Genomic DNA, 22,692 nt, shown 5'->3' with positions numbered 1-22,692 from the left:
TTGCCACAGTGGCAGCCAGTGTGCTAAGGGGAATAGGTGCTTTTCAAAAGACAGCCAATCAAATTGGCCCATGGAATTTGGTCAATAGAGTCGCTTGAAGCACTCCCATTTTTGGAGACGTCGATTCTCTGCAGTTGCACTGATCAATCTACAGTACTGTATTTCAAGGGTTTGATGTAACATGAAGGAGATACGCGCTTGCCCCTCACTTGCCACAAAAGCGGAGTCAGCCGAGGGACCTTCTTCTCTCCCACAAACAACGTCCAGCATGTCGGTCCAGAAGCAGACCATCGAAGAAATCATTAATGTGATTCCCCTTCGCTACCGAGGACCCGGCGGTGCCTTGGCAGTCATCAAGAATGGCGAGGTCATCAGCCAACGTGTCTGGGGATACGCCGACCAGTCTCGTCGCATTCCCGTGGACCCGTCAACCCAATTCCCAATATGCTCAATCACTAAGCAGTTTGTGTGCGGGTTGATGATGGATCTTCATCGGAATCCCACCCCTACGATGGCGGCCAAGGGCGATGTGCAGAGTCAATTCATCGAGAAGCTGCATGAGTTGCTCCCCATGGCTCGAGAGAAGGGGTTGACGCTCCAGAATCTGTGCGATATGCAGTCCGGCATTCGTGATTACTGGGCTATGACGACTCTATGGGGAGCCAAACCAGAGGATGAGTTCTTGATTGACAGGGATACTCCCTCGATGCTGGATAGGACCAAGTCGCTGCACTTCGAACCGGGGACGGAGTACTCGTATTCGAATGTGAACTTCTATTTGCTGGGACGAATCATTGAGCATGTCACTGGGGAGCCACTTGGAAAACTGCTCGAGGAGAGAGTCTTGAAGCCAGCAGGAATGACAACTGCGCTGCTTTGTCCGAACACTGCCCACCATCCACCACCCTGCGTTGGCTACGAAGGGAACGAAGACCACGGATTCTATGAGGCAGTCAACCGCATGGAGTGGTCGGGCGATGCCGGATTGGTAGCTTCTCTGAATGATATGATCGCCTATGAGAAGTACCTCGACCAGTTGTCTGCTGACCCGCAGAGCTGGTACTACACTGCGACCAGGCCACAGACCTATAGCGATGGTGCGGCTGCGAGGTATCACTATGGTCTGAGTCATGTGGATATCAATGGCATCAACGCAATCGGTCATGGTGGAGCTTTAAGAGGATACCGGCTACATCGGAAACATGTGCCACAGGAGCATCTATCCGTCGTGGTTCTATTCAATCACGAGGCCGATGCATCCGCAGCGGTTGAAGATATCCTTCGAGGTGTATTGAATCGACCTAACCCCGAAAGCGCGCCCATGAAACCTGCCGCAGAATGGTATGGCGTTTTCCTCGACCAGGCTACTCAATTGGCAATCACTGTAGCCAAGAGCTCGCGAGAAGGGGAAGTCTTGGTTACATACGACGCCCATTTGGAGCCCGCATCGCTCAAGTTGATTGATGCGAAGAACGGCAAATCCCGCTCGATGACTGGGTCCATTGACGGGGATGTCTTGCACATTCATCGCGTGTCGGAGAACCGGAAACTTGAAGCCCGGCGCCTCACTCCGCGTGATAGCAGTCTCAAGGAGCCGGCGTTGACGGGTGATTATTATTGTGAGGAGGTTGACTCTACCTTCCACTGTATTGGAGAGGCAGGCATGTTGTACGGGTGCTTCGACGGATACCTTGGACAGGGTATCGTCACGCCGATACGTTATCTTGGGGATGATGTGTGGGCCCTGAGCTGCCCCCGTGGGCTGGATGCGCCAGCACCAGGAGACTGGACTATGGTGATCCATCGCGACGAGAGTGGCTCCGTCGTGGGCTTTAAGACCGGTTGTTGGCTAGCTAGGGGACTGGATTTTGTCAAGAAGCAATAAGCTCGTGCTTCTCGCTTAAGGCGCAGAAGATCACTCTTCCTGCTCGTTCAGCTGGTCTGTTGGAAATTGGTTGAGGGCGTCAGTTGGAAATACCCAAGACTATATAATTAGTATCTAGTACGCTGGGACTTCCTGGATTTTAGCCGAAATTCTTGAGTCAGCCTACCAGACTTTTATATTGTCACGAGATGTTTGAACAGATACATATGTCACTCGTTACCAATTCGATAAATACCTATTATATCTCTCCCATTTTCCGCGCTACTATCTTAGGATGCAAGCCCGATAAACAATTTCGCAATTCCGGGATATTCAAGACACGCAGAGAGGTCAAATCGTGTACGCCTCACTCCCAATAATCAATAGCATCAACAGACATTCACAATTTGAGAAAAATCACGACCCTCAAAAAATCAACCCGCATGCATCCACCAATCCACATCCCGATCCTGAATCGAACCGTCCTTCCTATAGGTATGATACTTAATCGGCAGCTCATTCTGCACAAAGTACGACTTTGCGCACTGAGCGAACTTGACCTTATTCTGATTCTTGTAAAAGTCGTCGAACTCTGGTTTGAGAGCGTCAACCAATGTTTTCACTTTACCGTCTTTGTGTAGTTGCTCCCAAGGCTGGCGGCACGAATCACCAGCGCACGATTTCAGAACGAGGGTCAGCGCATCTAACCTGTCCTCGAGCTTCTTCATTAAAGCACCGAGGACGGTTTGAGATGAATTGTACAGATTGTTCATTTGGTATGGGTCGGTCTTTGAATTGTTAGCTAATGCTGGAAGAGTCTGGAAATGTAAGGTTCTTACCGCCATATTGTAGACCTCATGGTCTCCGTCACACCAGACCGCGTAATACAGGTTGTATTTCGGCCCAATCACCCGAATAGCTTTGTACGTGTTTACCTTTCCAATTAGATCCTTAGGAACATTGTCTTTGTCCGATACAAGTCCCCAGTGCTCAACCTGTACATGTTCCCAAGGCTCCTGAGATCCAGGTGTACCGTCTGCAGGGATTACCGCGCCGTCGAAATCTCCAGGTCCCTTTGCACCAGCCCAGTTGACAACCGTAGGGGCAATATCCAGATGAGAGGTGACAAAGTCGACAGTCTTCCCTTTTGGTACCTTGGGGCCTCGAATAACGAGAGGAACATTGACCTGTTGAAGAATTAGCACTTTATCTGCGCATCGGTTCGAGAAAATCGACATGAGAGGTATAACGCACATCTTCTTCATACGGACATCGCTTTCCGGGAGTCAACCGGTGCTGGCTGATATGGAAGCCATTGTCCGATGTGTAAATGATATAAGTGTTGTCGAGCATATTATGATACTCCAGTCGCTGAATAGTCTTCTCAACCAAATCATCAACAGCCTGAAGAGCCTGAAGCCGACGACGATAATGGTTGTCATTATCCTTGATTGTGGAGTCATCCAGCTTATCCAGTCCGTGAACCCAGCTGGCACCACTCGGCTGTCTTGAAGTGTAAGCTTGCGACTCGAGCCATTTGACAAAGAAGATGGGTACCCACGCTGTCAGGATTGTAGTTTTTGGTATCACGCGGGACTATTGCGCCTGGGAAATCATCTTTGTGGCGGTCTGCCGGTACAGGCGCAGTCCACCTCGGTTTTCCATTGTTCCAGTCGTAATTACCGTGGGGATTGACCGGGTTGATGGCAAGGAAAAAGGGCGACTTTTTCTCAGCAGCATCATCGATCCAGGAAATGGACAGATCTGCGAGTAGATCGGTTGCATATTGTCCAGGGTGTGAGACAGGCTTGTCCATGTTGTGTTGGATGGTGGTGTTCACGTATTGATAAGTGCCTACCAGGAGTTAGGAGACATCTATATCTGCCAAGTGCCGTTCAATTTACCTGGCTCAATCATAAAGTCATGCCCATCCAATCCCATATCACCCAGCCCGTCTTTGTAGTTGTCGATATTATGCTGATTCATCAGTTTACCGGTAAAGTAAGTTTTGTAACCAGCTTCCCGAATCCAGATTGGCAACCACTTCTTGTTGTATCCCTCCAAGATGAACTTGGGATATCCACCTGAATCCACTTAGCAAGGCAAATTCATTCCAGATTTCCATCTTTCATACCGTAGGGTGGTTTTAGATCTGTGATCTTTGTGTTGTGTGCTGCCTTTCCGGTCCACATGCTCGCTCTCGATGGGCAGCACAAAGCCACCGTAGCATAATGATGGTTGAAAAACATGCCCTCGTCGGTCAAATACTTCTTCACCTTTGGCAAGTGATCCATGGATCCCATACGAAGGTCTTGATCATCAGTGAGAATGATGATGAAATTTGGCTTGGAGGCTGCATCTGCCGCCAGGGCGGCGGTCCCCATCAAGAGAGGCACGATAGTGGTAACTCCTAGCTTCATCTCGAGAGTCTTGGAATTGATAATTGATTCCAAGAAGATTGTGTTCCAAGAGACAGACCTCTCACTTATATCAAGTTTTAACGTATTTCAGCTATGCTACAAGCTTTTCCTCAATGGGGTATCATATTGCGGTCGTGCCCCAAACGTTGGTGGCCTCGAAGATTGATATTAAAAGGAATTAGGGGACTATTATTCATGAGCCTATAATATTTCAAATTGCTTCCTCGATAATCTCCGCCCCTCGGGTTTACGTATCCAAGCCATGTAGGGGCCAGCCCCCACAACTTAATCTGTGTGATTTTGGACCCTGGGGCCGCGCGTAGCTCAGATCACTCAGCCTCGGGGCCTTCCAATTGACGTTACTTATAAGGGGATACCATCGACTCTTTTACTCCAAAAAGACTGATCGGCGAAAGATGGGATAGACTGTGCCAGGAATAGCCATATCGGGGGACAAAGCGCCATACCGGGAAGCTTGCGTGTTTACGAAGGTTTCGTACCAAGATTTCGGCGGCATGGTGAACAAGCATGAATTCATTCCAATGGCAATACTTTATTCTATGTTAATTAAAGGTCCTAGTCTGGGGCTTAAGGCAAAACATAACCACCATCGATGAGCACATCGCTTCCAGTCATGTAAGTTGAAGCATCACTTGCAAGGTAGAGATACAATCCCTTGATCTCCTTAACATGGCCCTGTCGTCCCAGAGATGACATACGATATGCTTCATTGAGGCAAAGCGGGCTGGCCCCCATCTTTGTATCGAAGAATCCCGGTGAGACAATGTTGACCCGAGCAAACTCTCGCCATTCGCGGGCAAGAGACTTCCCGAAGTGGGTAACGAACGCCTTGGTAGCGTTGTACACAGGCTGATCAACGGGTACATTGACGATATGAGCACTCATACTCGAGGTAATAATGAGGTTACCAAAGCCCTGACGTTGGAAGACATGGCCCGCATATTTGGCGCAGTAAACGATTCCGTCAACTGGATACATGTTAGATTACACATTATGGCCATTCTGCTAGATGAGGAGTCATACCATTCACGGACATCTGTTTCTGATACTCGCTTAGAGTCTGCTCCAGGATAGGTTTGGAAATAGCCATTCCTTGTGTCAAAGTCAGCATGGGTAGAGTGACACGGTTCTTAATGTGTCACTCACCTGCGTTGGCAACGAAAACATCAATTTTGCCAAAATCTTCAACAACCTTTTCCATGGTCTCGGAAACCTGCGTTGACTCGGAGACTGTATTGAGAAAAGTGAGTCTAACTGAACTCCAAAATTTTGAATATCTTCGATGGCTTACCATCCACTTTGTAAGCAGCGGATTTCACGTTGTGTAGATTTGCGAGTTCCTGAGACTTCTCAATAGCTGCGTTGTTTCTTGCATTATTGTGAGTATTACCTCTGTACAGACACTCGATCGGAACTGAATGACCTACGAGTTGTACCACAGGGCGACATTGGCCCCGGCTTCAGCCATAGCCTGTGCTACCGCCAGACCGATTCCATCAGCGGCGCCGTTAACGACCACAACTTTGCCGTCTAGGCGGAATTGTTCCAACACATTCGAGGGTGTGTTTGGGAAAGGCCGGGGAAATCCCTCGCGTGCCGGAGCGCTATCCTCGATAGACATAGACATATTGTGGTGATTATGATTGTGGCGGTATAGGTTTGTGTAGGAAAATGAAATCCTCCAAGCCTCTCCTCGGTTGGCTTTATAACTGAGCAGATGTAACGAAGTGACCCACTCGTTTTCGGTATACTGTCCGCCGGGGCACTCGCTGCGGTAAATTAACGAGGAGATCAAATTAAAATAAACTCTACATTTAGCGCCTAGCTTCTCATGTCACTTTGATTCTTGAATAACAAAAGGCAGAAATAAGTGAAAAGAATTTGAGCAACTCCTGGAAAACCCGAATGCATTCGAGTGGCTCATATTGTAATCTTTAAGATGGCTAGAAAGTACCTCAACTACCCATGACTTGATGGCCAAGTACAAATGCGGCTATTTCCACCAGAACCCCGCCATCGGGAATTAACCGAGGCGACTGGGTGAGTTGCTTGACCCCAGGACACTGTGGTCCACATTCATCGGCGTTTTGTGGCCCGATGCTTTCGAAGTAGCGCTCAAACTGTTTCTCCTACTGCCTCTTCCATGGCACCCATGATACTATGGCAATAGTGGAACTTGTATGAAGCAAGCTGTGAGAATCATCGCCATTGGCTAAATATCAGATCGGACAACAAATTTCCGATCTTACCTCGGTGGCAATAATTCTTGATTGGGCCAGTCGACACTTTCTGCGTCTGGACTGTGCTGTACTTCCTGTATGCAACCATTTAAATTCGTCTCTTTCAAGCGTCTTTCGCTCCCTTTGATGCTATTCTTTTAATTGCATTACCTTTCCACTTTCTCCAGCTCCATATAAATTCTTCTTGGTCTCACCATGGCGCCTTCAAACGATCTGACCGACCGCGATGCCCTCGCCGCAAGGTCTATCCCATCGATGATCCTCAGCGATGGCAGCCCCGCTTCGATGACCCCGCCCCCAACTTCAACATCTGAAGCCGACCCTGCAGTTGGTGCTCAAAAGAGATTCTCCGTTAGAGGAAATGCCGTCGTCACTGGAGGTGCCGGCACGCTAGGTCTTCAATCTTGCGAAGCTCTACTTGAACATGGCCTTCAGGGCCTCATGATCTTCGATGTCAATCCCGCAAGCAGCGAAAAGGAGATCGGAAGATTGAGGTCGAAATTTCCAAGCGCTAAGATTTCCACCCAGAAAGTTGATGTCACTGTCGAGGATGCAGTTCGCGACGCAATGGAAGAAACAGTTCGTCTACTTGGGTCAGTCGATATCCTTGTCTGCTTTGTCGGGGTCGTCGGTTGTGTCGAAACCCTTGAGATGCCCGTCTCGCAATGGCGAAAGATCCTCGACATTAATACTACTGGATCATTTATCTGTGCCCAAGCAGCTGCACGGGAGATGGTCAAGCGAGGAACTGGAGGCTCAGTTACCTTTGTGGCATCCATTTCGGCACATCGCGTGAATTACCCACAGCCTCAGGTGGCATACAATGTTAGCAAGGCCGCACTTTTGATGCTAAAAAGCTCACTTGCTGCAGAGTGGGCTCGGTATGGCATCAGAACCAACAGTGTGAGCCCGGGCTATATGGATACAATTTTGAATGAAGGGAAGGGACTAGATGCCCACAGGCGACTCTGGGCTGAGCGAAACCCAAGTGGGCGAATGGGCAGCCCATCTGAGCTGACAGGAGCAATTGTGCTACTTGCTAGCTCCGCCGGGACTTATATGAATGGGTCGGACATTCTTGTTGATGGAGGTGCAACTGTATTTTAATTGTTACATCATGTCCTTCGCCGTGTATATAGTAATAACAAAGGTTCTAGAAGCTGGCTTGCGATAATCTTCTAGGGGCGCGATGACCATCATGAACGCTGAATAATATTAAAGAACGAAGTAAAAGTCAGCACCACGGATCGAGAGAGTGCTATATCTCGGGAGTGTTGCTGAAGGCAATTCCTATTATCAACGGAGGGAGTGGGCGTGTCTTTAAGCCATATCCCAGTGTATGTATCGGATCGGACGGCTGCGGTCCGATGATTCATCCACAGGAAACTATGTTGCCCCGCAAAGAGAGGGACTGGATCATCGTCTATCCTATCTTCAATTTTTCATGTCCAGCAATCGAATCAAACGCGATTTGACGTTACATGCCGCCCTGAGGAATTAAGATCGATCATCCAGAAGCAAGGGTTGATCTTGGCCTTGACACTCCTCGAAAATGCCGAAGGTCGGGCGTCCATCGTCCGGTCCACATGATCTTCGAGCGGTAATTACTCATGTTGGGGTTGCGATTGATTTAATACTGACTTCTGATAGTGTACAGAGTGTCGTGTAAGAAAACATCTTTCTTTCTGTGTTGTTCATCACTGATTACAACGATCTTGCAGAAGCGAAAAAGCAAGGTACGACTCCTAAGAGGAGCCTGGACTATCAACGTATACTAAGAAACAACTAGTGCTCTGGCTCTTTGCCATGCTCATACTGTTCTCGAACAAATAAAAACTGCGTCTTTGGCCGACCCCCGGCTCGTACCCCGCTGACGAGAAAGTGAGTGTCGAAAGTATGTTTGGGGCTCCCTGCCTTTTCTGACATGGTTCTAGAAATCTGGATGCAGCAGAGCTGCGATGTGCAAAATTGATCTCCTTAGTTCACAGATTTAATCCCGATATTGATATCCAAGTGGCCCTGGATTCAATGATAGAGAATGCTGAGGCCAAGCCGACTGTGTCCATGGAAAGACCTGAGGGTCTTGAATCTGATTCAGAGAGTGCTCCTTCATTGGATCGATTTGAATGGAGTGAATCCTCGACTATGTCTCCATTACGAGTACAGAAAGATGCACCAGATGGGATGGCTCTGCTTCCGACCCGACGAACGGAATCCGGCTACCTGGGTGAGATTGTTGAGGCCTCTTAAGGCAGAAATTCTGAACAGGCGCTGACTAGATCATAGGTAACACCTCAGGGTCAACAATGCTCAACGCGATTTCAAACCTTCTTCCTGATAATACCACCTCCTGTTCGAGGCATCGACCACATGGCTCTCCCGCAAACAGTAACCAGACCAGTAGTCCTTCACAACTTGTGAACCTTGCGGACGCTTCCACACTAGAGAGCCTTGTTGATGCCTATTTTAGATGGTATAACCCTTCGTACCCTATCCTTCACGAGAAGACCTTTCGAGAGAAATTCCAAAATCGCTATCAAGTTAATTCACGGTCAAGCTGGCACGTTATATTCCACCTTGTCTTTGCAATTGGTCACTGGATTCTAGGTGAAGAGTCAGAAGCTGAGCAATCCAGATTTTACATGGCTGCGCGCTCATGTATGTCAATGCGCATGCTAGAGTCTGGAACTCTGCTGAACGTCCAGGTTTGCCTTTTGATGGTAAGCTCACCAATAATGATTCTCCCAATTCAGGCATCATGAAGTTAATGTTGTGCAGGGCAACTATCTTCAAAAGCGAGATCGGCCTAACACCGGCTACAATTTCATTGGAATTGCGCACCGAATGGCGCTTGGTTTGGGCCTTCATCGAGAGATTCCCACGGTGACGGTGGAAGATACACTCTCCAATGAGCGCCGAAGAGTAGTCTGGTGGATAGTCTATTGCTTTGACTCGGGCTTCAGCATCACAACTGGAAGGCCAATAACTGTTTCCGACTCGTTCATTGAAACTCACCTTCCGCGAAATATCGATGATTCGGTGAGAGAATCTGAATTCTTTTTTGAAACAACAAGACTTACTAAACTTCCATCACAGGCTTGCACGTTACAATCTATCTTGCCGGCAGCAATGGATCTTCCGACCACTTATTCGGCAATCATTGCACAGTCACGCTTGACATCGATCGCAAATGCTGTGTTTGGTGAACTCATATCGTCGACAAACAAGACCTCATGGGACCTGAGAGTTTCTCGTTCAATCAACCATCAGTTCAATGCTTGGAAGTTATCACTGCCTTCTTACTTTACCGCCAATGCGGTTCCAGAATGGTTTCGGGGACCCCGTGCAATTATCATATGGAAGGAGCAAAACCTTCGAATGATGCTATGGTGGGGAAGTCAGAAGTTATGCAATCTTCCTTCCGATCACGAAGAAGCCAAAAGCATCTGCCATCTCACAGCAGTTGAGACAATACAGGAGATTACAAATTTCCTCCAAAATAATATCGACATAGTCCACGCTGGCCTGAGTTGGTACGCAACCTACTTCCTCTTCCAGGCGGCAGTTGTCCTCAGCATCCACCATCTTCGGTCACTCCATTCCATTGAATCCGGGTTGGAAGATAGAAATCAAGACCTCTGGCTCTTGTCTGTTTCCAGAGCTCGTGACTGCTTGGTCTCATTGAGCCAAAAGGACAAAGCTGCAACACGGTGCCTGGCTGTTCTAGACAGGTTACGAGATCAAATTCAGCAACAAGGACAATGCTCAGCTATATCTGACGGTGATCGATCCAATTATCAAGTTGATCTATTGCAAGAAGATGCCGGGATACCATCAGCGTCATTTTCTGTGGACCCTACACTTCAAATGCTCTTTGAGGATCCGTCATGGGGCAATGATCTATTTCATGGGTTGAGAGGTTTTCCAAGCACGGATGAGGTTGGAGCATTTGATTATGTCCCATCAAACACATATTAACAGGTTTATTTCTTTTGGACAAGATTTTATCCTCACTTACACAATCCAGTTTTTGTGCAAATTGTGCCTCGGTCCATGGAGATAGCGGGTGCTCCAGGGCACATGGTAGCTATCCTACCTACGCAAAGACCCCGCACAAGTCAGCCCATTATGGGGTGATCATGACGTCTTTAACTGAGCTTCAGCATGGGACTAAAGCATGTAATGTTGGCGAGCTGATACCTCATGGACTAGGATTGGACAGTCTTGAGGGTACCTATCGCCATCCAGCATAATTGCCTCAGTGGCAGGTCTCCCAACATCATGTTACGACTGATTTATCCTTGGAAAATTGGTCTGTGCCCGTTTATCACCCAGTCATAATATCGGAGGCTTTTCAGGTGCATATTCAAGCATGTGTTGACATGTCGTGCAACGTTGGTCGCCTTAAGGCGCCAATCGGATTTTGTCATTGGCTTATAGCTAGCCACAAAGAGATTGTATTTGCAGCCGTGTTGCATATGCATGGTCCAAGTGTCAAATTAAAGGCAGCATATTTCAATATTGGAGGGTCGGCAATACGGAGACTCATACACCTGGTTCCTTAACTGCGATAGATTAGGCCGATACATCGTTGTCTTTAAGATATTTAAGGATTTTTTGGATACTCTCACCAAATATCAAAATGCACTCATCATTGTTCTTGGGTTGTTTTTCAGACAATAGTCACATCGCTGTGACTTTTGGTATCCTGGGTATCTTGTTCCATTTATGTATACTCACCAGTGAAATTGACAGCTCTGTCGGTAGCTTGCTCATTGGGGCTTTCGCTACCTGGGCCGGCTTGGCTATCTCGTTCACGGAACTACTAGGTGTTGATTATGTCGTTGCGACCGCGAAATCTTCACTCGCTTTCCTTTCTTTCCTTGCAAGCCTGGGGGCCAGCACCGTGGTCTATCGGTTATTCTTCCATCGCTTGCGACATTTTCCTGGACCATGGGGTGCAAAGATCAGCCGATTTTATAATGTATCGATCATCAAACGCTCTGACTTCAAATATCACCTTGAGTTAGAGAAGCTACATGCGGAGTACGGGGATTTCGTTAGAACAGGTCTATCACTCTCTTGCACCTTCTTCAAGGGATCAATCCTGAACTTATTGGCTTGATAGGGCCTCGCGAGATTTCTGTCAATCGCTCGTCAGCGGTGCGAATCATTCATGGCCCGCAATCCAAGTGTTCAAGAGGGCCTTGGTACAGCCAGATTTCCGATAATCCCGACAAAATAGGCCTCCTAGCTTTGAGAGATCGTGAACTCCACCGCGGCCGTCGAAGAGCATGGGATAGAGGCCTTGGGACGAAAGGTTGAGTTAGATCAAACTCCTCTTGCAATGTCTGTCAAGGAACTGACTGTGTACTTGATTAACTGTGTAGCACTTTCCAGCTATCAACCTAACATTCAGAAGAAGGTTGACACCTTGATCAAGCAACTTAAAGAGCGGGATTCCAAAACCATCAATGTCACACAATGGACACAATATTACACTTTCGATGTCATGGGAGAGATCGCATTCAAAAAGGACTTTGGCCAGCTTGAGGACGGTGCTGAACATTACGCAATTACTGCCATGCATGCGCAGCTAGAGCAAATTGGTCTTCTCGGTGCAGTTCCATGGGTTCTGCATTTGCTCGTCCGCATCCCTGGACTTGGCGGCCCCTACGCGATCTTCAATAAATACTGCATTGAGCAAGTAGAGAATCGAAAGAAGGTATGGCGGACATGAGGACTCATGGGAGATGCACGATCACTCGCTGATAACAAACAGCAATGGCGCAATGATGCTGAAAAAAAGCCAACTGATGTCGTCTCCTGGCTGTTGAAAGCAAAGGATGACGGCGATGCTTGCGTACCCGCTTCGGACTTATCTCTATATGATGAGGGTAGACTTGTGGTTGTCGCTGGGAGGTTGGTTTATCATTATCTGTTTCTATGAACAGAATTCTGATGAAAATAGTGATACCACCGCTACAACCCTCGCCCACGTTCTGTACTATCTTGCGACTCATCCGGAGGTGCATAAGAGATTGCAAACGGTGGTTGATGAGGCACAGGGTGTCCACGATATTGCACATCCCTTGCCGTACCTTGAGGCAGTAATCAACGAAACTCTTCGTTTGAAACCTGTCGTGCCTAGCGGTCAGATGAGGGTCACACCTCCCGAGGGTCTTTATATTGATGAAACTTGGATTCCGGGAAATACGATTGTTGTTGTTCCACAATATTTGCTGCAACGAGATGCACGCAACTTTTCTCGTCCCTTGGAGTTTCTCCCAGAGCGATGGCTTGAGAAAGACCAAGGCTTAGTATTTGAGGATCGAGCGTTTTTCCCCTTCACTATCGGTAAGAAATTCTCGTCCATGATTTTCATTATCGATCATGCTCACCTTCAATTCAAGGTCATTATGCCTGTGCGGGCAAGCAACTGGCATATCTCCAAATGCGTATGGCCATCTGGTCAATCGCAAGGGAGTTTAATATCGCACTGGCGCCTGGGGAGGATGGAAAGAGATTCGATGAGGACTCCAAGGATACTTTCACCATGGCAGTGCCACCTCTCCATCTGGTTTTCAGCAAGCGAAAGGGTCCAGTCTCCGGGCAGTGAATGACCTGTCAAGTCTGCCTTTGGCTTCCTATTACTTGGTGTTACCCACGTATTCCCGGAAATTCCTCTGATGTATCACCTAGAAGTGAGATGACCCTGAGCTGGTGGATGTTATCACTGAAATCTTTCAGTAATCGAGCTTAATGCGATCAAACTTTGTAGCAGTTCAACTCAGGAAACAGTCCCAGCCTCAGTCTAACGAGGCAAGGACTTGGCACTTGAAGAGTCGCAGCCCTTCTTTACAGGAGACGAGGAGACAACACTGGTTTTATAAAGTAAGGAGTCTTAGACGGTCCATCAATGAATGCAAAACCTGCCCAAAACAAATTGGGTAAAATCTCCACCTCCGTGAATCGAACCCCCAATCTTCTCGTTCCCTATATACTTCATAGCGATGCTCGATCGCTGTCCCACGATGCCGAAGTACATCATCTAGAGTCAGCCTCGACCACACTAACGAACAGCACCACTCTACACTCTCCTAACACCTTCAAAAAAATTCATTTAGCTCTAAGATTATTAGAGTATTAATATATAAGAGTAATATTATATTTATAAAAAAAAGATCTTTATCCGCGAGGAGGTGCTGCCACCACCTCGCATGCCCACCCGCCCACTCTCCCCGCCTAGGGATGTGCCCGACCATCCGTGGAGTTATACTCGACACTGGAGGCCTGTACCTATTCCCATCACATGTTTGCCCTTTTCAGGGCACACCCAAAGGTCAATAGACCACTAGGCCATATGAGGGGGGAGAGTGATTAGAATACCTATTACGGGGATATAACCCATGAAGATAGTTGTTGACATTCCCGATTCAACTCCGCCTGTTCTCCACACTTCAACCACTCCTACTACTGGACGCCGACCTCCGACTACGAGACTGCAAGATGGCGAAGACAATGACAACCATATTCATTCATTACTGGCCTTGCAAGGTGTTCAAAGATTCCACGATCGCACCAATCGTTTCCTCGGTTTTGCTCAAAAAGGGGCTGTGGCCAGTATCCAAGGACTTCGTCGTGATAGATGCACCTGCTTCCTTCGCGCCCTCGACCATCGCCTCTTGAATCTGGAGCGGAATAGCACCGTCCTTCTTACAGAAGATATACGAGACTGGCACATCAGCCCATCCAGGATAGACATTGACCGCGTCCTTGAACGTGGCAGATGAGTGTTTCAGCAGACGACTCTTCCAGAACTGGACGTCCTCTGGGGGCAGGTCGTTATAGAACAATGCCTCGGGGTCCTGATCAATAATTTCCCAACCATCTGGTCCAGAGTGGTGGAATACACGTGTAATATCGACCATGTCGTATAGAGAAAGATCCGAACGTGGCATGAAGGCACAAAGCTGGATGATTCCAATGACTTTGCCCGAATTCGGAGTCAATCTCGATGGATCTTTCTGAGTGAACCCTTTGACGGATGTGCAGCCTGCGGAGCCTCCGAACGAATGATTGATCAACACAACATCATTCCCCAGTATGGTTTCTTCGGCAATGAGTGTCTGAATCTGGTTTACGCTGCTCGCGAGGGAGTCGACGGGCTGGGCTGTGCCACAGAAATCCAATTGCGGGGCAAAGCAACGATACCCTTGCTGCTTGAAGGCAGGGATCACTTTGGACCAGTACTCTGGGCTGTGCCAAGCTCCATGGACAAAGATCAATGACGGCATTTTCATTGTGGGTGCTGAGGAATTGTAGATGGAAGACAGGATTTCTTGCCTGTGCCAAGCAAGACTGGAAGGAAGGGGGTTTCCTGTCCTTGGGATGGGGCCGAGGGCTTAAATAAGGCCAACCAAGAACTTGGTCCCATGGTCCAGGAAGTACTTGACTGTGACAGCCTAGCGTGTCAAGGGCGCTAATGCTTTTCAGCCCCGAATCTACCGCCGGGCGGGAATACCAGCTGGTAAAACCGTAAACCTATCAGCTTACGTGGCGTAGGAAACAAGGCTCGCACTCGGTGCTGTTTACGGAAAGATGAAGGCTGTGGGAAAAGAAAACATTTAGACCAATGGAGGGATCAACTTGGGTAGGCCACAATAGCCTCAGATATACTTGTTTAGAAAGACGATCTAGGAGAAAGATGCACCGACCAATGGTAATTCATTGATATTGATTGAAGTTTAAAATCCTACTGGCCTCCACCCCATCTCCACCGACATTGAAAGCCAAATAGCTCATCAACAGCCCCCAACACCCATACATGCGTCTTCCAGGAAGAACTGACGTCTTAGCCTGCTCTGCTGGACTGAAAAATCCAAGTGATCCTGGAGGATCAGGGATGATCGCAATGGATCAAGGCTGTCGTTGGTTCGATGTGATTAGATCATCTGAACTGTAGGGGTGGATTGAAGAATCCAAGTGATCCCGGAGGATCGGCTGCTGTCGTTGGTTCAATGCGATTAGGTCATCTGAACCGTAGGGGTGGGCTATGTAGCCCGAAAACCACCGCCCGGTCGGCCAATCTGTGGAGCGACGATGCATCGGCGGGGTATGGTATGGCCCGATCAGTGAAGAACGGGCCCTGCTGTGTCGAGCCGGCCCCTCCGTAGCTTTCTAGCGGAAGGGGTACGGCAGTGTTGTGTGGTCATTGGCTGCGATAAAGCGCGCAACTCGCTATGGGGTGGCAAGAGGGCCGATTCCAAGCCAGGAACACGCGCATGAGACATTGAGAGATGATGACGGCCGGTCAACCACAATGCAATGGAGGTGGAGGTGGAGTCGAGTAGGAGGGTGCGTCTCTCACGCTAGGAACGCATTGAGAATCAATTGACGAGCTCAATGAGGATGGAGGCAGAACGCTTCGACATCAGGGAGCATGCAGGCGAGGATGGGAGGAAGGACGAGTAGCGACTCCCCACGGCATGACAATAAGGTCCTTGAAGAGAGAAACAAGGATGCAGGGAACGCTTTGAATATAAACAATTGAGGCGGTGACTGGAGAGCGGTGAAGGGAGCTTTCTTTTTCTGGCACTCCCCGCTTATCACGGTCGATGATATGCGCGAGCTATCGGAAGAAAAAAAACCCAACCACAAGAGCTTGGTGACACTCTGAGATTTTTCATGATCCTGACCATTCTCACGATCATATTCATACTCACACTTTATCCCATTCACCCATCTGCCCATCATGGGCTCCACCGAAGACGATCCGGTTATTGCCTCCTACGACGTTTTCCTCACTGACTCCGAGATCTCTCGCTACGTCTTCCAATATCTCGACCGCCCAGAATCCAAACCATACAATGAAAGGAAGGGTCAAAAACCGACTGTCATGCGCATGAAGCCTGACACGGGTTTGGTAGAGCTTGAAGTGCCGATCTTCACTAGATGCACCTATGATGTGGACAAGGGAATTCGATATGGTGATGCCATGAAGAAGGGTCGCATTGCGCGCAGTGGCGGCGCTTACGGTATGGCTGGCGGTTTCAGCACTGGTGGTATTCCTGGCGGTGGAGGACGGATCAAGGCAGAAAGCATTGATGATGTCGAGGTGCTGGACAACAAGAAGGGCATGGACCCGTCCGCGCTACTCAGGACACAGTCACTCGGTGGGCGTATCAAACCTTCCGAGGAAGGCGATCCAGTTTATATGCTGGCCACATTCAAAGGCAGTATGTTCATTACTCATCCTCTCGTACAGAGGAATGGCATTTTCCTCATGGATATCGCTAACATGGCAATCAGAAAATCTGCATCTATCTCCCGTTTCCGCTGTGGTCCAATTACAACCTCAAATTCATCATTTAGACGCAGTGGATGAATTGCCCAAGGGACGAGGTGGTAAGGGCAAGAAAGAGGATGAAGAACGTCCTGCTGAAACCGAGGCACGCGCCATCGACGTCAAGGTCAAGGGCGCGGAAGACGGAGGCGCCATCCTTCACGGGAATCTGGATCTGCTCAAGAAAATGCAAGAAGAACAGTGGAATAATTTTGAATGGGTCGATGCAGAGGTAAGCATTCATCGTCGAGGCGGCCACTTTGAGTTTCCCCCATTGCAACCGTGACCCAAATCTAATGCGCAATTCTCTTCAGACCGAGGAATCATGGTACACCTATGAAAACTACATGATGAACCAGAAACCTGATGATCTACCTCAACTAAAGGCCACCATTAACAGCGAGGATTATTTGGATGGCATGAGTGCACCTCGGATTGATCCTGCACGGCCCGAACTGACTGGGTGGGCTATGAAACAAAATCGACAAAAGCAGATGGACGGGCCATCGGACAGTGAGGATGAAAGCTGATCCAATGTTGTAGCATTGTTGAGCATATGATTAAACTTGGCGTTCAAAAGACTGGAGGTTCATCTGTCGGCCCATGGGTTCCTTGTACTATTGATAGCGAATGGGCATACTGCCGTTCAAGGCATGATCATACTTTCCGCCCTCCATCCTCAAACTTCGTGCAATAAAATCGTATAATCACTGGTAGATTATCTACTTTATGATTCGTCGACGATAAATTGAACATGGGTAACCAAGCTCATACGATGAGCATTGTCACTCTGTAAATCTTGCCACCAATCAGCGGGAGCTTATCAGGGGCAGTCACGTGCAGTCACGCGTCCGCGACGCTTTTTTTCGCCGAGTCTCCGGGCAGCTCTCGTGCGCAGCATCCCTATCCATCCTCGTCCCATTCCTTTCTTTATCCAAGTCGTTTTTCGCTCGGGCTGAGGGCTGCAGGACGGCATTCGGAAGAAATACAGAGCTGCCCTAACTAAGCTAGCGAATACCTTCTCTCTCTTCGCTGTGTTGCGCACTTCTGCTTTTCGTTTGCATTATTTGCGTTCTCTTGCCTTTTTTTTTCTTCCAGTTTTGCCTCGATACTTCATTCTTAATTTTTCTTCCATCCCTTGCTGGCATTTACCTCTCTACTCTTTTAATCATTGATTCTCTAAAGCGACATCTTTTGCATCATGTTGTCCCGAGTCGCCCGTCAGAAAAATGCGCTCTTCCACCTACGCAAGGCGAATGCCGTCAGGGCACTGGGCGCATCTCCGGCAGTGCGCCTGCACTCGAATTCCGGCCGCCCAACTTCCATCGTGAATTCACAATGCACTTCGACACAAGAACGGCCCCGAAGGCCATCTTTCCAGTCACATCGCAAGCTCGCCACTGCGGCCGACCCATCCGTACTCGAGAAGGGATCCTACATGTTAGACGGCTCTCCATACCCCCGGGCATCACTCCATCGCCCTTCCAAATGTCCGACCCATTCGACACTTCGTCTTTAATCGTCCTCAACGAAATTCCCCAAACCCAGCCAAAAATTCTGCGGAAGATAAGGGGAATTGGCGGCGACGAGGATGAAATGATGGCGAATTTTGACATGTCCCTCCGAGTGGGCCGGTTTGATCGCGCGGCAGCCTTGATCAGTCGGTTGAAGGCATATTACCCTGTCGATTCCGCCGAGTTCCTGGCTTTTCACAATCGGTATCTCAAGGCAATGGTCAAGCACATGATTTACACCCGTCAGGTCGAGATGGCTTTGCCATTGCAGAAATGGTTCGAAGTCGACATGCCTGCGGGCGGTGTGAAACCAGATGCCACTACATTTGCGATCATGGTTCGCATGTCTCTTCGTATGCTGCATGGTTCTAAGCGGGAGAGGTCGGTTCGCCGGTACTGGGGCCTTGCTAAGCAGGCTGGTCTTCACGAAGACCTTCTGGCTAGTGAGGTACTCACTGACCTAGAACTTGGTGAATTGTCCAAGGTTAGTATTGCCTGCAGCGTTATGTTCAATGGGCCTCTTACGGGAATGCTGATAGCTCAACTCTCTCTCAGATCTGTTACTCCGATTTGCTCACACCCATGATTGATTCGGCCGCATTCGACGAAGACCTGCCCAAGCAGTCTGTGGAGAATATTGATGACATGCCCGAGGTACTTGCAGCAGAACTGAAGGGTATGGGTCTGAGCTCTCTGAAAGAATCGCTGTCCCTGTTCACCGATGGCTCTCATGTTGCTTTGCCAGAGGGTTTTAAGGGTACGGAAGAGGAGAAAAGCGAACTTTACGCCCAGATTCGACAACAACAACTTGAATCCGACACAATGAGAACGGCATCAAAGCGATGGCGTGCCGAGTTCGAGGGCAGAGTCAAGGCTGGTGTGGATGTCGCTTCGGGTAGATCAAGACTCAAGTCCGTCATGAGCCAGTGGCATACAGACCTTTCAGATGCTATCAAGAAAGAGATCAAGCTTGCTGAGGAAGCCGAGACCCAGCCAATGCGCACCGAGGAACAGAAAGCTCGTTGTGAGTATGGCGTGTACTTGCAGTCTCTGGACTCGGACCGTTTAGCTGTGGTCACAGTCCTCTCCGTTATGGATGTCTTCACCCGGCACGGAATGCAAAAGGGTACAAAAGTCTCGACGGTTGCAGCATCCATCGGAAAAGGTGTCCAAGACGAATTGATTGCCGAGGCTTATCTCAAGAAAAACACCACATCCGACTCTCGCCGACTTAAGATGGTCAAAGAAATGCTTGCTGGTCGCAGGAGCAAGGATGGTCGTCTACAGTGGAAGGCCGTGTCCGAGAATTTGCAGAAGGAACACGAGGAATTTGCCTGGACGCCTCGTGTTACTGTCAGAATCGGAGCTGTTTTGATGGGCCTGCTGTTTGATGTTGCCAAAGCTCCTGTCAAGACTACAGATCCCAAAACTGGTATCGTTACGACAACCATGCACCCGGCTTTCCTGCATGCCTACGAGATGAACTTCGGAAAGCGATTGGGTCTCTTCCACATGAACCCTGAAATTATCGACATTCTTAGCAGAGAGCCACCAGCAGAACTTCTCGGCCGCCATCTTCCTATGGTTTGCAAACCACAGTCATGGACGGGAGCAAAGAAGGGAGGATATCGTCTATACCAGAGCAACATTGTTCGATCCACGCCTGGTGAGACTCTACAGCCAGCCTATGTGAAGGCGGCTTTGGAGAACGATGGCCTCAAAGATATTCGCAAAGGACTGGACGTACTTGGCCACACTGGCTGGGTCATCAACCGCGAGGTGTTCGAAGTCATGCTTGAAGCTTGGAACTCTGGAGAAGGTATTGCAAGTCTTGCACCACTTGATCCGGATCTCCCCATTCCACCAAAACCAGAGCCTGAGGCCGGCTTCGCTGCCGAGCGGGACTGGCAACTGCAAATGCGCGATATTGAGAATCTTCGGTCCGGATATCACTCAATGCGATGCTTCCAGAACTTCCAGTTGGAAGTTGCCCGTGCTTTCCGCAATGAGACCTTCTATCTTCCTCACAATATCGACTTCCGTGGTCGAGCTTATCCGCTTCCTCCTTACCTCAATCAAATGGGTGCCGACAACGCTCGTGGATTGCTTCTATTCAGCAAGGCCAAGCCACTGGGTGCGGGTGGATTACGCTGGCTGAAAATTCAAATCGCCAACTTGGCTGGCTTCGACAAGGCCAGCATGTCAGAGCGCGAACAATTCGCTATGGATCACCTTGATGATGTTCTTGACTCTGCGAACAAGGGCCTTCATGGCAAACGGTGGTGGTTGAAGGCCGAGGACCCTTGGCAATGTCTGGCTGCCTGTTGTGAGCTTCGGAATGCCCTGGCACTCCCCGATCCCACGACGTATGCCTCTAGCCTTCCGATCCACCAAGACGGTTCTTGCAACGGACTCCAGCACTATGCTGCCCTCGGAGGCGACACAGTCGGTGCCCAGCAAGTCAATCTGGAGCCGTCTGACCGACCTTCCGACGTCTACACTGGTGTCTCTGAATTTGTCAAGAAGTCTGTGGCGAAGGACGCTGCTGAAGGCCACAAGGTTGCGCTGGTCTTGGATGGAAGGATCACACGAAAAGTTGTAAAGCAGACCGTCATGACCAATGTCTATGGTGTGACATTCATGGGAGCTATGCGACAAGTGCGCCGTCAGCTCAACGACCACTTCCCCGATCTCTCGAACGAAATGAAGAAGGATGGCGCGCTCTACATTGCACGGAAGATTTTCGAGGCTCTTGGATCCATGTTCAACGGTGCCCATGAAATCCAATACTGGCTCGGTGATTGTGCCACTCGCATCACTCAATCTTTGACGCCTGAGCAGATCGAGTCGATGGCCAATGAGGCCTTGTCGCCCTCTCGGAAGCCTGAGAAGGGTACCAACACCAGGTTTGACCCATCCAAAAAGTTCCAGTCCACCGTCATCTGGACTACTCCTCTTGGTCTGCCTGTGGTGCAGCCATACCGCACCCGAAAGGCCCGTCGTGTTGTGACATCGCTCCAGACCGTCAGCATCGTGGACCCCAGCGCCGAAGACGTGGTTTCTCGTCGGAAGCAGCTCCAGGCCTTCCCTCCCAATTTTATTCACTCCCTAGATGCTACTCACATGATCATGTCTGCGAACGCCTGTAACGAGGCTGGCCTCACCTTTTCCGCCGTGCACGATTCTTTCTGGACCCATGCTAGTGATATCGACTCCATGAACAGCATCCTCCGTGAGGCATTCGTGCACATGCATTCCGACGACATCGTGGGACGCCTTGCCGCAGAGTTCAACGTTCGTTACGGCAAGAACCTGTTCCTGGCCAAGGTTGACTCCAACAGTGAAATTGGTCGCACACTGCGAAAACGCCGCCAGGCCAACCTTCGCAATGCAAAAATGGTCGAGCTGATTGACGAGCATCGCCGTCAGACTTTGCTCCGATCAGACGATCCTGCTGAACAAGCTGAAGGCCGCGCCATGGAAACCTCCGCCGCTATCTTCGAAAGGATGGGTGGTACGGACAAGCACTTGGCTATGGCCAGCACCTTGGGCGAGACCACTGTTGGCCACGTCCCTGACGACTTGGCTGCTGCTGAGCGAGGACCTTCCTCCAACGTCGATACTAGCGACCCGGCCATTCAGAGCCTGTTCACCGAGATCGACATGATGGACACCCAGTCCTCCAGCGCTGACGTTGAGGCAGACGACACCATGGCGACAGAGGATGGTGCTGGAGAAGAAAAGCAGTCGACTAAGCAGAAGAAGAGGCAAAAGCCGCACACCTGGCTCTGGCTGCCTCTTCGCTTCCGGCCTGTTCCTACGAAGGGCTCGTGGGATCTGAGCCGGATTCGTGACAGCCAGTACTTCTTCTCTTGAAGAACCTCTCCCGTCTCCCAAAACTTTTGTCAATGATTTGTGATGCATATGGTTTGGCGTTCTATTACACTGGATCATTCTATCTCGGTGCTTTTGCCCGATTGTATATTTAACTTTGTTTCATCTCTTACCACGGACTGTTCGAGAACATGTTCCACATATGTATATTACGTTGATGATTTGAGCATTGGTAGCGAATGAAAAGCACATACAATCTCATGCATGATATTTCTATCTATTTTATGCTATCTACCTCGACCTGCTCGCATCTGATCGTCATCTTTGACAGGTCAAACAGGGTTGGCTGTGAAAATCCGACCACAGCTGAAGGAAATATATACCTACACCCGCAAGCCTCATAGATTGCTGATAGTTCCGTACCAGGCTGGATTTATCAACCCTTGCCCTGCTT

At 49.2% G+C, this 22,692-nt stretch overlaps 10 protein-coding genes across 10 annotated transcripts; 7 read left to right on the top strand and 3 right to left on the bottom strand.

Moving 5' to 3' along the window:
- Positions 1-268: 268 nt before the first annotated feature.
- On the top strand, positions 269-1,885 carry N7458_012471 (D-aminopeptidase; the record flags this gene model as incomplete). Its single annotated transcript, XM_056915853.1, has 1 exon — positions 269-1,885. One exon carries the CDS (start codon positions 269-271, stop codon positions 1,883-1,885), a length of 1,617 nt encoding a protein of 538 aa, XP_056760607.1.
- A 413-nt stretch (positions 1,886-2,298) lies between these two features.
- N7458_012470 (sulfatase family protein) lies at positions 2,299-4,284 on the bottom strand (the record flags this gene model as incomplete). The annotated part of the gene is made up of 6 exons (XM_056915852.1): positions 2,299-2,652; positions 2,704-3,051; positions 3,119-3,367; positions 3,426-3,718; positions 3,769-3,948; positions 3,999-4,284. 6 exons carry the CDS (start codon positions 4,282-4,284, stop codon positions 2,299-2,301), a joined length of 1,710 nt encoding a protein of 569 aa, XP_056760606.1.
- A 588-nt stretch (positions 4,285-4,872) lies between these two features.
- Positions 4,873-5,932, bottom strand: N7458_012469 (NADP-dependent mannitol dehydrogenase; the record flags this gene model as incomplete). Its single annotated transcript, XM_056915851.1, has 5 exons — positions 4,873-5,273; positions 5,329-5,397; positions 5,452-5,535; positions 5,597-5,673; positions 5,733-5,932. 5 exons carry the CDS (start codon positions 5,930-5,932, stop codon positions 4,873-4,875), a joined length of 831 nt encoding a protein of 276 aa, XP_056760605.1.
- An 808-nt stretch (positions 5,933-6,740) lies between these two features.
- On the top strand, positions 6,741-7,652 carry N7458_012468 (oxidoreductase, short chain dehydrogenase/reductase family; the record flags this gene model as incomplete). The annotated part of the gene is made up of 1 exon (XM_056915850.1): positions 6,741-7,652. The coding sequence occupies one exon, from the start codon at positions 6,741-6,743 to the stop codon at positions 7,650-7,652; it is 912 nt and encodes a 303-aa protein (XP_056760604.1).
- Positions 7,653-8,131: 479 nt separating this feature from the next.
- N7458_012467 (fungal specific transcription factor domain-containing protein) lies at positions 8,132-10,523 on the top strand (the record flags this gene model as incomplete). The annotated part of the gene is made up of 7 exons (XM_056915849.1): positions 8,132-8,145; positions 8,196-8,210; positions 8,267-8,281; positions 8,480-8,772; positions 8,832-9,265; positions 9,324-9,584; positions 9,642-10,523. The coding sequence occupies 7 exons, from the start codon at positions 8,132-8,134 to the stop codon at positions 10,521-10,523; spliced, it is 1,914 nt and encodes a 637-aa protein (XP_056760603.1).
- A 777-nt stretch (positions 10,524-11,300) lies between these two features.
- Positions 11,301-11,869, top strand: N7458_012466 (uncharacterized protein). The gene is made up of 2 exons (XM_056915848.1): positions 11,301-11,614; positions 11,644-11,869. Exon 1 carries the CDS (start codon positions 11,384-11,386, stop codon positions 11,573-11,575), a length of 192 nt encoding a protein of 63 aa, XP_056760602.1. The 5' UTR covers positions 11,301-11,383; the 3' UTR covers positions 11,576-11,614; positions 11,644-11,869.
- Positions 11,870-11,892: 23 nt separating this feature from the next.
- Positions 11,893-13,164, top strand: N7458_012465 (cytochrome P450; the record flags this gene model as incomplete). The annotated part of the gene is made up of 4 exons (XM_056915847.1): positions 11,893-12,270; positions 12,328-12,467; positions 12,517-12,902; positions 12,959-13,164. 4 exons carry the CDS (start codon positions 11,893-11,895, stop codon positions 13,162-13,164), a joined length of 1,110 nt encoding a protein of 369 aa, XP_056760601.1.
- A 922-nt stretch (positions 13,165-14,086) lies between these two features.
- On the bottom strand, positions 14,087-14,842 carry N7458_012464 (alpha/beta hydrolase; the record flags this gene model as incomplete). The annotated part of the gene is made up of 1 exon (XM_056915846.1): positions 14,087-14,842. One exon carries the CDS (start codon positions 14,840-14,842, stop codon positions 14,087-14,089), a length of 756 nt encoding a protein of 251 aa, XP_056760600.1.
- A 1,457-nt stretch (positions 14,843-16,299) lies between these two features.
- Positions 16,300-17,420, top strand: N7458_012463 (uncharacterized protein; the record flags this gene model as incomplete). Its single annotated transcript, XM_056915845.1, has 3 exons — positions 16,300-16,783; positions 16,857-17,122; positions 17,205-17,420. 3 exons carry the CDS (start codon positions 16,300-16,302, stop codon positions 17,418-17,420), a joined length of 966 nt encoding a protein of 321 aa, XP_056760599.1.
- Positions 17,421-18,228: 808 nt separating this feature from the next.
- N7458_012462 (DNA-directed RNA polymerase) lies at positions 18,229-22,280 on the top strand (the record flags this gene model as incomplete). The annotated part of the gene is made up of 2 exons (XM_056915844.1): positions 18,229-18,888; positions 18,960-22,280. The coding sequence occupies 2 exons, from the start codon at positions 18,229-18,231 to the stop codon at positions 22,278-22,280; spliced, it is 3,981 nt and encodes a 1,326-aa protein (XP_056760598.1).
- Between the last annotated feature and the right edge of the window lie 412 nt (positions 22,281-22,692).

The sequence above is a fragment of the Penicillium daleae genome, assembly GCF_028827525.1.
Source record: "Penicillium daleae strain IBT 16125 chromosome Unknown utg000009l_segment0_segment0, whole genome shotgun sequence".
In the NCBI taxonomy this organism is placed as follows: Eukaryota; Fungi; Ascomycota; class Eurotiomycetes; order Eurotiales; family Aspergillaceae; genus Penicillium; species Penicillium daleae.
The sequence above is the reverse complement of the archived record's forward strand: the minus strand, read 5'-3'. Positions and strand labels throughout refer to the sequence as shown.

Coding starts and splice junctions, on each gene's coding strand:
- N7458_012466 (XM_056915848.1), top strand. CDS start 11,384: ATGTCGTTGCGACCGCGAAATCTTCACTCGCTTTCCTTTCTTTCCTTG.